Consider the following 13,703-nt stretch of genomic DNA (forward strand, 5'->3'; position numbering starts at 1 on the left):
ATTACTGTAGTAAACTATGTGTAACGTGCGGTATTGCCACTGCTGGGATGGCTTAAGGGTTTCTTTCAAACTCCACAAAGGGAACTATTTGGATTAGTGTGTTGTTACACATGGATAGTGCATGTAAAGACATGTTAAGGGGCTTTTATATAGAATCTGTATGTTATTAGAGTGATGATAATCCGCCACTGAGGCGAGCTTTGTGGCAGTTTCCTCGCTGTTGTGAAATATCTAGCGTGTTTGGATTTGAAATGGAATGCTTCCTTTCAATTAATTTCTTTTTTTTACGTACGCCTGGTTCAGTGTCCCATGAACGGCACGGCACGGCACGGCAGAACTGCACAGTCTATCCGTGCACTAAAATCAAAAATCAGTGCCAGGACAATGTGTCACTCCTTTTACAAACGCCTGGTTTCCACCCTGCCCCTTCATAGTATTACCTGGCATCAGATTTGCTCACCATTTGATCTGTAATCTCGCAAGATCATGCTGTTCGATGTTATCTGTGAAGACATTCTTCAATAATGCTATTATCGAGAGCAGGCAGGTTGTCAGGACGCTATATCTGGTGCCGAGCACAAGAGGAGAAAGACAGGACTCTCCATGAGGAAGGAGATTGTCTTTACTGCCAGAGCATGAATAAAAAATTAACATTAAAGTTGTTAAAATGCAGAAGACAACTGTCACCACCGGAATGGAGTTCATTTTGTTTGTATGTTGTTTTATTCATCTTAAATAAACACAGCACAGCAAGACACAGAGGTGCCTAGAAATACAAGCCGAGGCCAGCCACCGCTTTCCTGGAGAGACGGGGGGAAGCGACTGGGAAGATTCGATCTCTCCACTGAAGAGAGAGAAAATGAGAGGAGAGGAGGGGCAGGAGAGGAAATAGGGAACGGGTTGGAGAGGAGGCGCCGGACAGAGACGGATGACTCTGTGGCAGCCTCGATCCCCCAAATTGTGAGGAAAATGGGAATTGGGAGACATAATGAGGTGAGGGGACGGGTCAGGGAGGCACCGCTCAGACCAGAGCAGACAGCCGACTAGATAAACCCCTCCGCCTGTGGTCTTATCAGAGGGGTCCGCGCTGTATTTCCTCTGGGAGTCCGAGCCTCAAGCGCAGGGCCCCAAACGACACCAGGGAGAGGAGCCATCCGGGTCTGCGATTAACTGAACCGACAGGCGAGTAAATCAAGCCCGGGCCGCAGCAGGAGGAGAGATAATGATGCCGGCGCCGCAGTGAGCTCAGCATCTGGAAGCGCACAGTAATTAATTAATGAAAAGCCCTGCCTTGTGTCAATTGCTGTAATAATAACACAGAGAGGCGACTGTGGGCTCTACGCAGGTCCGGTGCTCGGCACACATCCAAACCCAGTGTCCTGGTTAATAAAGGCACATGTTATCTAGTTATGTACTCAATACAGTTATGTTTACCCCCCCCGCCACCATACAAAACGAATGACTAAAACCAAACCCGTAATAAAACACTGATGCAAATCGGTCCGAGCAGAAGCATCTAGATTATAATTATTGCAGCGTTTGCAAATGTTAAGTTTGTTTTCCCTTAGTTAGTTTGTTTCTCACAGGGAAAATCCCTCAGCTTGTCTTAGACACTGTTTTGGGACAAATTCAGTTTCTCTGCTTTGTTTTGTGCTGTATCTGTGTTTATTAGAAAAAGGAAATTTAATTTTCTGTTGATGTTTAATGTCTCCTGCAGTTCTTTAAAGACTAATGACTGACTTAATGAGATATTGTTATGTAATCGCTAGACCACGAGAAACAGGTTCTAGTTATTAAATAAAAACTATGTGTTGTTGTTGTTGTTGTTGCTGATTTTAAATTACTTTTAAACAAACAACTTCCCCCCCAAACAAACACAAAAGAAAACTGAAAAAGGCAGGAATATTAAATTAAATTAAATGTATCAAATATTGACGATACATAATCGGATTCAATATATTTTTATTAGGCCACAAGACTAAAATAAAAAGTGTTAATAAAATTACCACAAATTATGAACCCAGGAATACAAACAAACATGTTTTTTTAAAATGCTAATTACATTTTTTGAAGGCATCCCAGAACACAACATTCCCATCCGCCATTACTTACAACAGATACATTGAATCTTCATTTCTCAATCCCTCTTCATATTTTTAAATATTTAATCTCAATATATTAACTTCTCTCTTTATTGAACTGAGAATAGAGGATTTTTTAAAGATATGTACTGTAATCTGATCCTCCCATGCTGATGACGTTGTATAGAGGAATGAATGAATGGTAGAATGAATGAATGGTGCGTTTCCCAGAAGAGTCCAGTCCCCGTGGCGCTGACCCCGTCCAGCTGTGTCTCTGCCGGGGTCCCACCACGACACTGAGCCTCTGCCGGATAATGACATTCAGTCCGAGGCGATCGATGTCCGCGGCGGTCATTAGCATTCCCAGCCAATCTAGCGGGGCCTCTATCTGTTCTAATCACTGCGGAGAGAGTTTTCTCTGTACTTAAAATTCCGCTCTGGAAATGCTATCCGACACGCTTAATTATTCCTGGCCCCGATCATTAGCTCCTGGGATCTGGGGGGGGCAGTGGCAGTGATGGATGGAGGGAAGGGAAGGCCGAGCTCAGGGACCGATTCCCTCGGCGGGCGTCGCGGCTCGGGACGGATAAATAAACGCCGGAGCCAGTTTAGGTGAACCGTGTTTTCACTGTGGTTTTACTGCAGTTTTACAGAAGGTGCTTGTGGCTTTGACATGCCTACAGTGGGGTTTACTGCACTTGATATCGTTGCATAGCGTGCCTGTCTCTCTGTACACACAATACACTGAGATTAATCTATTCACTGGAAATACAAGAGAATTTGAAAGTTTGAATTATACCGTATATAAATCTAACAGATCAATAAAACAATTCCCTCTGAATTCTGCATTCTCTCCAGGTTTATTTTAATTACGCAGCTCATTTTGTCAAGTATAATAAGTGAGCAGAAAAGCAGTTGAAATCGCTGTTACTTAAAGTGACTGATGCATTTATCACACGTGGAAGGGAAAAACTGATTCAGAAATGGTCTAATTTGACAGTTTTTACAATATATCGGCAGGTTGTTGCCGTTTTATTGTTGCTGGTGTCGTAACTGACAAAAGCATCGCAAACCGCATGTATCTAAGCGTATCGGCAGCCTCCCTGTCTGTCACTTTAAAAGGCAGATTTGCTCCGTGCCCTCAGGATGCTGCATCGATATATATATAACACTATCTATACAAATTAAAATATTGATTGTAATGGATTGATTACACAAACACACAAACACACATTCATCACAAGACTGAGAGCAAACCCACACAAGCCTTCAAGGAAATAAAATCCATTAAAAAGCATAACTAAATGCGAAATAAATGGGAAGGCGAAAACTTAATGTGAATTGCACTCAGCACTCGAGGCCCAAGGTCATCCAGATAAGGGGCCGCCATTTATTCTGCGCAAGGTTAGACAGCGCGGGGCTTTTCAAGGTCTTTACCTTCGTGCCTCTCTCCCTCTCTCTCTCTCTCTCTCTCTCTCTCTCTCTCTCTCTCTCTCCCTTCTTTTCACTACATCTAACCCCCATGCAAACACAGAACCGTTGTCTAGCTCTAAGTAACAAGCAAACATGGCCACAAGCTGATGGCGGTTGCCTTGCGCACGGCAGCGAACTTAATCAGACGCTAAGCTTCAATCAGAAGTTTATTTGCTGACGGGGGAAAAGCGCGGGGGAAGTTTTCTCACTGATGCGTTTGAAATTGCTGAGCAGAAAAGTTGAGAACAGAGCGGGGATTACCCGGCAGCGCATGGGAAATATCCCTGAATCGCCCGGGCTGCTTAATTTAAAAGTGTTTAATTCATCGTCAGTTTCAGGTGTTTAAGAGGGAGAACAGGACTCTGACGGGGTTGCGTTTGAGCTGAACTAAATCTCGTGTTCAAGAGCCTCAGAAAGAAAAATGATTGTGCTGTGTAGAAGGAATATATAGACATCTATTTTGTCGAGGATCGTGGCTCTATTGCATAATTTTCTTTTTGTTCAGATTTCCATTTGCTGAAATAAACCCATGTTGTCTCCGCAGGATCTTACAAGCGGTTCTAAGCCCGTCTGAGAGACGTCCCAGAGCAGAAATTAGGAAAGTTCATTGTATTGCTGCCTTCACGGACAGGATTTGCATTGATTTGTTTGTTTGTTTGCTTGTTTGTCCTCATATTGCTCAACTTGACAGGTGTTTGAAAAAAGTGTGGTAAAGAGTGGTCTGTTGGGAAGAGGCTCTATGCTGAGGTTCCCTGCAGTGGATTTGAGAGCTCTTGTACTACGCAGGAGGCCGGTCTTTCCCAGCGCTTGGCCTGGGACCCCTGCATGGGAACATACGTTGACCCGCCAACTCAGGAGTCTGGCTTCCCAGCTGGGGAGGAAAATCGCAATCGAACCTCCCCCCACCACCCGCACCAGACTGTACCCTGGATAGCGGCTGGAATATGAGTCCTTTCAGACGCCATGCTAATGAAAAAGCTGACACTCAGTCCCTCTTGGCGCACACCTATCTCCCTTCCTCCACCGGCTCTGCCAACCGGCACGAGCGTCTGTCCACGTGTCTGTGCGCCATCCATCATCAACCTCAACATCCCGTCATCCTCCTTCTCTCACAATTTCACACACACACACACACACACACACACACACACACACATCACTGAATAAACCTGCCTGCCCCACTCCACCCGCTCTCTCCCAAGATGTGAAACACAGAAGACGGACCCAACCTGCAAATTGTGAAAATCACGGACGAGGCGGGCGGCGGGCGGGTCTGGCAGGTGTCTGGGCAGCGCAGACCGTCTGGGTCGCTGGGAGATGGACTGCCTCAGCCTGCTTTCCGAGGAGGATTGAGGAGGCCGGCCGTCCAAGGCAAAAGACAGGAGCACGCTCGGCCCGGAGAAGGATTGCAACCCTGGGGTTTATCGATTCGTTCCCAGTGCGTCCAGACACTCACGGTGTCTGATGGATTGCTCGCCACTCCAATCCGAGGCCTTGAATCGATGGCTTCACAGCCAGGTCTCCCAGGACACACCAGTAGGAAGCTACCTTAAATTCCACCTCCAGACGGCTTCAACCCATATTTATGTATTTATGTATGTATTTATTTATGGTTTGATTGATGTATGTATGCATTATTACTTTATGTGTACTCATCCTGGGTTTTTTCTTTTTTTTCTCTTCCACGTTACGAGCAGTTTGCTCCAATGTCCCGTAGCCACAAGCCACACACTGGCACCACTGGGACCCCGGGGCAGACTCATTCCAGGTCTGAAGGGAATGTCCTACTGAGAGACTGAGGACCTGAACCTTTTCACCCTGGAACAGAGGAGACTACGTGGGGACTTGATCCAAGTCTTCAAAATCATGAAAGGCATCGACCACATCAAACCAGAGGAGCTTTTCCAGATCAGCAGGGACACACGCACCCGGGGACACAAATGGAAATTGGGCTTCAAGGCATTCAAGACAGAAAACAGGAGACACTTCTTCACACAGAGAGGCGTCACAATCTGAACAAACTCCCCAGCGATGTGGCTGAAGAGACAATGTGGGAACATTCAAAAACAGACTGGATAGGATCCTTGATCACTTAGTTATTAATGGACACCAAACGAGCACGATGGGGCGAATGGGCTCCTCTCGATTGGACACTGTCTTATGTTCTTTCCTAAAAACATCCTATAATAGACACCTCTGCAAATAATAAGACACCACCTGAGGAGAAGTACATTTCCTGAGCAAATGCACTGCGATAACAAACCGCACGGAGAAAAATACAACAACTGACCAATAAATAATTAATTAAATACATAAACTGCTTTCTAAATGACCAAAACAACCTTGAAGACTTCCTGTACAGCCAGGAACAATAGTAGATAAATTAAAACGCCATCACGTGGGATGATAAAACGCTCCCCGCCTCCAAGACGGTTGAAAAAGGAAACACACAATCGCTCAGAAAAAGAGAGAGAGGAAAGAAAGCTGTCTGCGCTGCGAAGTTTACAGTAGACAAATGAACAGGAAGCCGAGAACAATAAAACAGAACGACAGGGTTTCACGTGCTATTAGGATTGCTGCCGAAATTGCCTCAGATTGCAGGAGAGGACGACAGGAGGACTACAAATGACACACAGGCGACTCACCAGGGAAAACAGTGGCTTTCTCCCACAAAGCAGCCGCTTCTGCTTCCCTGCTGTACCGGGGTGAGGGTGGATTCCTCAGCTGGTGGGAAATCCGGCGTCCCTCCAAAGTGATGGCATTGAACCCACATGTAACCCTAATTTGACTACAAAATCTCTTTTAGTGAGAGAATTAAGCAAAATCAAGCTAAATGAATGCTATCAAAACAACCTAAATGTAGCTGATTGTTCCTGCCTTCATCCCCGTCCCCGACTGCAGCTCAGCTCGGTGGTCAAAGGTCGTCTTCGCTCAAACGGACAACCAGACACCCTGGCCCACCGTGTCAACACCCTGCTGTCACAGCCACTCACAGTACGAGACTCAGATTCAACGCAAGACTTAAATTCATTATTTTAAGAATTCATAAGAGGTTCTGCTTGCCGCCTCAGTCAAACCCACACCGAGAGGAGCCAGAGATGCACAGCAACGATAAGCACGAGGGTAATCTATGCCTGACATTACACAACATAATGCGAAAATCAATTCTCTAATATTTAGGATGCACACAGAGCACGAATGACGAATGCATTACCGACGATCCATCCATCCAATAAAGCCCCGGCAGCAGCCTGACTTCGGCACAGTCCTCGGTAAAAGCCTTTATCAGTTACTGTCCAAACGTGAGAAAGGAAAGGGTTTCACAGCAGCTCGACTTCAGTGCAGGATGGCAAGTTTCCAGAAAACAACCGAAAAGATTCACACAAGCGGCCTTGAGTTCGTGCTCGTGGTTCATCTTTGGAATTTGTTCACCTGTCAGCCCTGACAAGCACAAGCCAGCAGTGTGATTTACCCCCAAAAAAAGAAATAAGAAAACAGCAGTGCAGATAAAATCAAGACAGACGACTTCTCCAACAGCTGACAGATTACCTTGATTCAAAATCACTGAAAATGTGGCATCTTGGGTGTCTATAGGGCGTACTCCCCCCCGTGGATTGTTTACATTTAGTTGTGTGACAACCTGAAATTGTCATGGATTTGTCCCCTTTATTTACTCAGCCCACTCAATGCTTTGAAGAGGCGAGAGGTTTGTTTTCTTGTGAAACAATGGTTAAAGAAAAATAGAAAAACAGAGAAGTATTCACCCAATGCTTGGTAGAAATGCCTTTGGCAGCAGTAGGACATGCGCTTTCTAGTTTTGGCTGTGTGCTCGGGGTCAGTGTCCTGCTGAAAGGTGAATACCTATCCCAGTCTTAGGTCTTTTGCAGACTGAAGCAGGTTTTCCTCAGTCTTTATTTCCATCCATTTTACTCTCTACTCCCATGCGTATCCCAGTCCCTGTCAATGCAAACACCTGAAATCTTTTTATACCCCTCCTCTGATCTGTGGGAGTTATATAATCCAGAGCTGATCTAAAAGCTCCACTATCCACTCCACTAAAAGATGCACTATCCACCTGTGGGACCTTACAGAGACGGGTGTATTTAAACTGGAATCTGCACACAGATGGACTCTATTGAACTTATTGTGTGAATTCTGGATGCCATTGGTGTTACCTGAGCTCATTTAGAAGAGTCATAGCAAAGGGGGTGAATACTTATCTAATGAAGACTTTTCAGGTTTTACTTTGAATTGATTTGTACTTTTCCCCCCGTCTTTTCCCATATTGAAGTGTGGAGTGGCTTGTGTCGATCAGAAGAAAAATAAATCCCATTTCAATGCATCTAGATTGCAGGTTGTAACACAACAACATGTGAAAACATCGAAGGGAGTCAATACTTCCTACAGGCCCTGTATATGCAGCCAAGCTCCAATTCTATCTAAGAAAAGGTATTTTATTCGGCACAGTTCTGTCATTCCTGCGTCTCTGCTGGCATTGAACCCACGCACGTTAAAACGATGTCCGCAATTAGCAAAGTTTAGGTTGAACACAACGGAAAACGGATGAGCGGGAAATCGCACAACATCGCTCCCAGTGCCCGTGAGTGTGTGCGTGAGTGTGTGTTCACTCTCCGCACATGCCGGAGGGATGGCTTACCTGGTGGATGAAGACCTGGGCCCCGCGCGGGCTGAGCAGCAGGATGGCGCGGCGCAGGGTGTCCCGGTACCGGTTCAGCTCCTCGGTGCGCATGGTGGTGAACAGGTTGGCGAAGACGCGGCTGATGTTGCGGTCCACGCGCTGCAGGGACACGTCCAGCCCGAGCCGAGACGCCTGGTCCAGGAAGCTCTGCAGCCCGCGGATATCTGCGTGTCGGGGGGGTGGGGAGAGAGAGGAATGCAGAAGGGTGAGAGGAGCAGCAGAGGGAGAATGGATGAGAGGGCATTTAAAGTGCCACCCCACTGGGACGGTCGAGGACTTGTTGGTCTTTTTGAATCCCAGGTCGATCGATACCCGTGAACGCAGTGGCAAGGTGCGGCCTTCGAGTTCGTCACGCAGACGTCACAAACTCAGTTGCAACTGCATGAGCTGCGGCTGCAAAGTGCGAAGCTGTGAGCCCCCCAGTTCACCCCAGGCTTTAGAGAGAGAGGTTTTTAATCTCCGTGTCTCGAGTTCCTGTTGAAACATTATAACACATAAAATATAAATTAAAAGGCTTTTTATTTTTAAATAAAGAGGTGACACTTTTGAGTAGCTCAACAAAAACAACGCTGTCTGTTACGTATTATGCAACAAATTACAAAATCAATTATACTCACACAACTGGGAAGGCTCCAAAGGGACATTAACAAAAGAAGTATCATCCTGAAATTGGTTTTCAAAATTGTATTTATTTTCCTCTCGGTTTAATAAGAGCAGATTGAGCTTCTTCCTAATTATAGAAAAGCACAGATGCTATATTGTTCACTCGTCTCCCAGAAACGTATAGCATGAATCACCCAGCGCTCCGGTGAGGAACCCGTCTTCTCCAGCGTATTCATTCCCACGAACCCACTTCACATAATAGCCCTGCGATGGCAGCGCCGCCGTACCGACCCGCGGACACACCTTTCTCTGAATAAAAGCTCCGCAGAGCCGTCCTCCCACTAAGACAATCATATACAATTATTTGTGTGAACCCGCTAACCCACACACTACATTCCTACAGGAGCCCGTTTCATCTGGGTAAGGAACCGCTAATTTCATGTATTATAATCAGAATGAAACTGAGATCAAACGCAAACGCCCCCCCCCGTTCCACAGGCATTCATATGTCAGCACAGTTGACTCCGTCACACATTCTGTGAACTGCCGCACAAAGTGGAACATCTCAGTGTGTTGTGTGTGTGTGTTTATGTATGAATGCATGCGTTTACATATCTATGCATTAATTTATTTACTTATATTTATATACACATTGATGTACAGATGGGTGACCAATTAAAGGAAAAACCAACATGCAGTGTCTCAGTGAGGTGTTGGGCACCATGAGCCCAGATTGGCACAGATTCTACGAGTCTCTGGACTCTACTGGAGGGATGGACACCATTCTTCCAAGAGATATTCCCTCATTTGTGGTTTTGATGATGGTGGTGGAGAGCGCTGTCTAACACGTCGGTCCAGAATCTCCCATAGGTGTTCAATTGGGTTGAGATCTGATGACTGCGAAGGCCATCATTTTCATACTCATCAGACCATTCAGTGACCCTTCTGTCCTGTGGATGGGGGCATCTTCATCCTGGAAGAGACCACTCCCATCAGGAGAGAAATGTGTCACCATAGGATAAAGGTGATCACTCAGAGTAACTGTGTCATGATTTGCAGTGACCCTTCCCTCTAAGGGGACAAGTGGAGCCAACCATGCCAGGAAAATGCCCCCCCACAGCACAACAGAGCCTCCGGACCACCTCACTGTAGGGGTCCAGCAGTCAGGCCTGTCCCGTTCTCTTGGTGTCCCACACATGCACTTGCACACTTGTCGAGAACATGCTGAAGGATGACTCATCTGACCAGATCACTTTTTTCACATCTCTGTAGACCAGTGCCTGTGGTTTTGCACCGCTGAACTCTCAGATTTGTCTTGATAATGAGGTTATGCACTGCAGCCCTACTATAATATCCCTCTCTATCCCTCTCTTGCCATCTTGATCCAAAATTGAGGTCAACTGGGCCTGCTCAGCATTTGTATACATGCCACAGACCAGGATAGGATGTTAATTGCTTGATTGTATCATGCGGTAAACCTGTTTGGAGGCATCTGCATTCGTTATGTTCCTCCACTCATTTATTCAGGTTTTTCCATTAATTTGTCACCCATCTGTACATACATAGATACACACACCTACATAATGTATTATGTAATGTCTATCCATCTATCCATCTATCTATAGAATGTTTTATTTGTTATTATTAAGGATAGATTAACAATAACCAGATGAAGATGAGACAGATGAAAGGAGGAGAAGAACGGTCATCGCCTCGGCCCTCTATTTCACTTCATTACACATTGTGTTCAGCTTTGAAGCCCAGCTCTCGCCACAAGATAATGGCGGAGCACAAAATCAGATGGCTCTGCGGACTAAGCAGTGCACAAAATTATAATGATGTGCTCCTCGTCTCTCGGGCTCCGAGGCGGCGAATATCAATGCATCTGAAAGTCCTTTGTGCACCAGGCACATTAGTGTCGCAATAAGCTATTGTAAGGCTGCGTATTAGAAACCAATCATCTTTATCTCATTTAAAAACAGAGGGATGACAATTTTCTTCGAATTAGGTGCAGCACGAACAGTATCGCCCAATTCTCTACCCGATTTCATATGCATTGGATTTCTTTTCCCTGGTAACTCTGATATTAACCACTGTTTCTGTTTATTTATTGCATCGTTTGCCATATGTATGTTGGTAACCTTTTTGGGTCCATTTGCGCGCCTTTCATTGTGTAGAGATGCATACTTCACCAGCTGGTCCGTCTGGATGGCATCGAATATCACGGAGATTACGAACACCGCAGTTTGATCTTAAAGTAGAGGCTTTGATTGAGTCAGATTCTCAGCGTTGTTCTTCTTCTTATTATTCATCTTGTTATTTACTTTATTACTCCCAGAAGCCTTTGCTGCCACAGTTCTCTCAATGTGGCGCGTGAGCAGCGGGCAGCAGAGAGACGGGTGGCATCTCTGCCTCGTATCTTCCCCCAGCAGCTCCCCAGGCTTCAGCTCATCAGCCCTGACAGAGAGGGCAGAACAACGCACCGCCTGCTGCCTCTCCTCCCCACCTGCCACTCATTCACCGTGAAACAACGGTGCCCCCTCAACCTGTGCTGTCCTCGTTTGAGAGTGAGAAAATAAATACCTGGTAACAAAATGGAAAAAAACAACTCAAAATAACAGCCAAGCAAGGTGTGTGTTTGTGGTATTGATCCACTTCTCTCTCTGTCTGTATACCTGTCTGCCTGTCTGTCAATCTATTTACCAGCTTGTCTGTAAGGTTTCTATACAGGACCCACTACAATGGGGTTCCCCTGGGACCAACATAATGTCACCAAACTCACAAAGCTCAACACAGTATCCACACTAAACATGTGGCACACCTCACACTTCTAGCGATGTTCGTTCTGCCCCCTCCCATACCAGGTCAGTCTGTCTGGCGTCCGGGCACGACCCCTGCGTGAGATGCCAGTCTAAACCGAGCCGCCACACACGTCAGTATTGACTCTCAGCCGCTTTATGTCATGTCTCACCAAAGGTGCGCCGTTTCCACCGAGCGTATCTGAATCCACGCACAGCACTTCCTGTAAGACTCTAATAGCATTCGGAAGACTTTGCAAATGCTTCTTAAAGCGGCTTTAACACTAAAGCTTCACAACCTTGCTGCCTCTGTAACAAGCTTTCAGATGCCGCCTGGCTGCAGCTCATAGGCTCCAACACTAACTAAGGCACTTAGGGGAGATCAGAACAAGCAACAACACAGCAGCTCCTTCCCAGCGTGCGACAAAGGCGCCGCCCTCCGAGAGGTTTACTACTGTAGGCCGTGGTAAAACCACAGTACAGTGCGGGAAATCTGAGTTAAATCACTGCCAAGCATTCAGATGGAGAGAAACCATGGAAAACTACGGCAGGGCAAAAATAATACCACAGGGCGGGGGGTAGATTACATGACCAGGCCAGCTGAACTGCGTGTGGACTTTCATCAAGGGTTTTGAGAAAAAACAGAAGTGCAATGTGAGCCATAGATGGATACAGTTTTATTTGAACGGCGAGAAGCTCATTTCTAGTGCTGCTCTGCACTTCCACGCCCCTGCGCTCACAGCGGCCTGCGTGACTCATCAGAGGGAGCCGCGTGAACAGCACTTAACACACGCATCTGGCCACAGAGACAGTCAGTTGACACGGGGGGACACGCAGCGGGACACGTGGGCATCACCCCGCTGTCAGACAACAGACGGAAGAGGGCAAACTCAACGAACAAGCAACATCCACAGCAAGAGGAACCACAGAACGGACCAGCTGTACCACAGATGGCTCCTAGTGACTTTAACTTTCTTTCCCTCTTTTTCCTTCTCTATATCTTCCCTCCTTTCCCTCTTCCCTTCACCTCCCTCCCACCCCCTTGCCTTCCCGTCTGGAAGGTAGCAGACAGTGAATGAATCGATGAGTCGTCCTTTAAGAGGCATACAACAGAAGCCGCTTTGCATAACAATAAACCTAAAAACAGAATTACAAAACAATAATTGTGAGGGGGAAATATTGTGCGGGGTGTTCGGTCTAGTGGCTTAAACACACATTACTTGACAGAAGATCAAAGCTCCTCCGTACGGCACGACGCTCAGAGCCGGTAGTGTGTTTTCTTGGAGTGACCTTAGCATGCAGTGACGCAGAAACCTTCAAATCCATGCTGAACCGGTTATTAGTTCTGTTGTTGTTGTTGTTGGTGTTGTTGCCTCTTTTGTTCACTCACTTCATACTGTAATTTTCTAATCAGTTTCACCTGAGCAGTTTGTGAGAAAGTCTTGCCAAGCCAGAGGTCGGATTATAGCGAGGAGGAGCTTTAACAAACACATGCACACACACAGACACACACGCAATGCCTTCTAAACTTTCTCTCTCTATTCCTTTATTCCCCGGTGAGTGTGATCCATGCCCAATGCTCTGCGGGGAAGGGCCGCTCGGGTCGGGCAGTGCTTCCCACAGGTGCCGGATTACTAAACTTTGTAACCAATCCAGGAGTGGGTTACACAGCCGGCGCAGCCAGTTATCAGAGCGGTGATTTCGTCAGCTTCTGATTAATACCCCAACAGAAAAAAACACAGTAGGACTCGGGGGAACCACTGCTTTTATCAGACTACATTTCCTTTAGCACAGCAGCTGGAGACATATTAATAAACAATACCTCAGGGCCACAGGATTACACAGACATGGGTGAGAGATATGCCACTTTTACAGGTTTATTGCCCTATTTTTATTCATTTATTTATGTTTTTAAATGTGTTTGTTTGGTACGCTGTGTACGTTTTTTTTGGTTATCATGCCTTAAGAACTACTTTATCACAACGCACTTTTGGCAGCCATTGTTTCAGAAGGAAACCGATTCAGAAACTTTCTATGTTCAATAAGTAC

General features: G+C 46.2%; 1 protein-coding gene across 1 annotated transcript in view; it reads right to left on the reverse strand.

Moving 5' to 3' along the window:
- Nucleotides 1-13,703, reverse strand: part of LOC136716020 (glutamate receptor ionotropic, delta-1) — a 272,217-nt gene that overhangs the window by 105,494 nt on the left and 153,020 nt on the right. Inside the window, exon 4 of the mRNA XM_066693493.1 lies at nucleotides 8,212-8,417. Coding sequence (XP_066549590.1) covers nucleotides 8,212-8,417 — 206 coding nt within the window. The remainder of the gene's footprint in view (nucleotides 1-8,211; nucleotides 8,418-13,703) is intronic.

The sequence above is a fragment of the Amia ocellicauda genome, chromosome 20, assembly GCF_036373705.1.
Source record: "Amia ocellicauda isolate fAmiCal2 chromosome 20, fAmiCal2.hap1, whole genome shotgun sequence".
Classification (NCBI taxonomy): domain Eukaryota; kingdom Metazoa; phylum Chordata; class Actinopteri; order Amiiformes; family Amiidae; genus Amia; species Amia ocellicauda.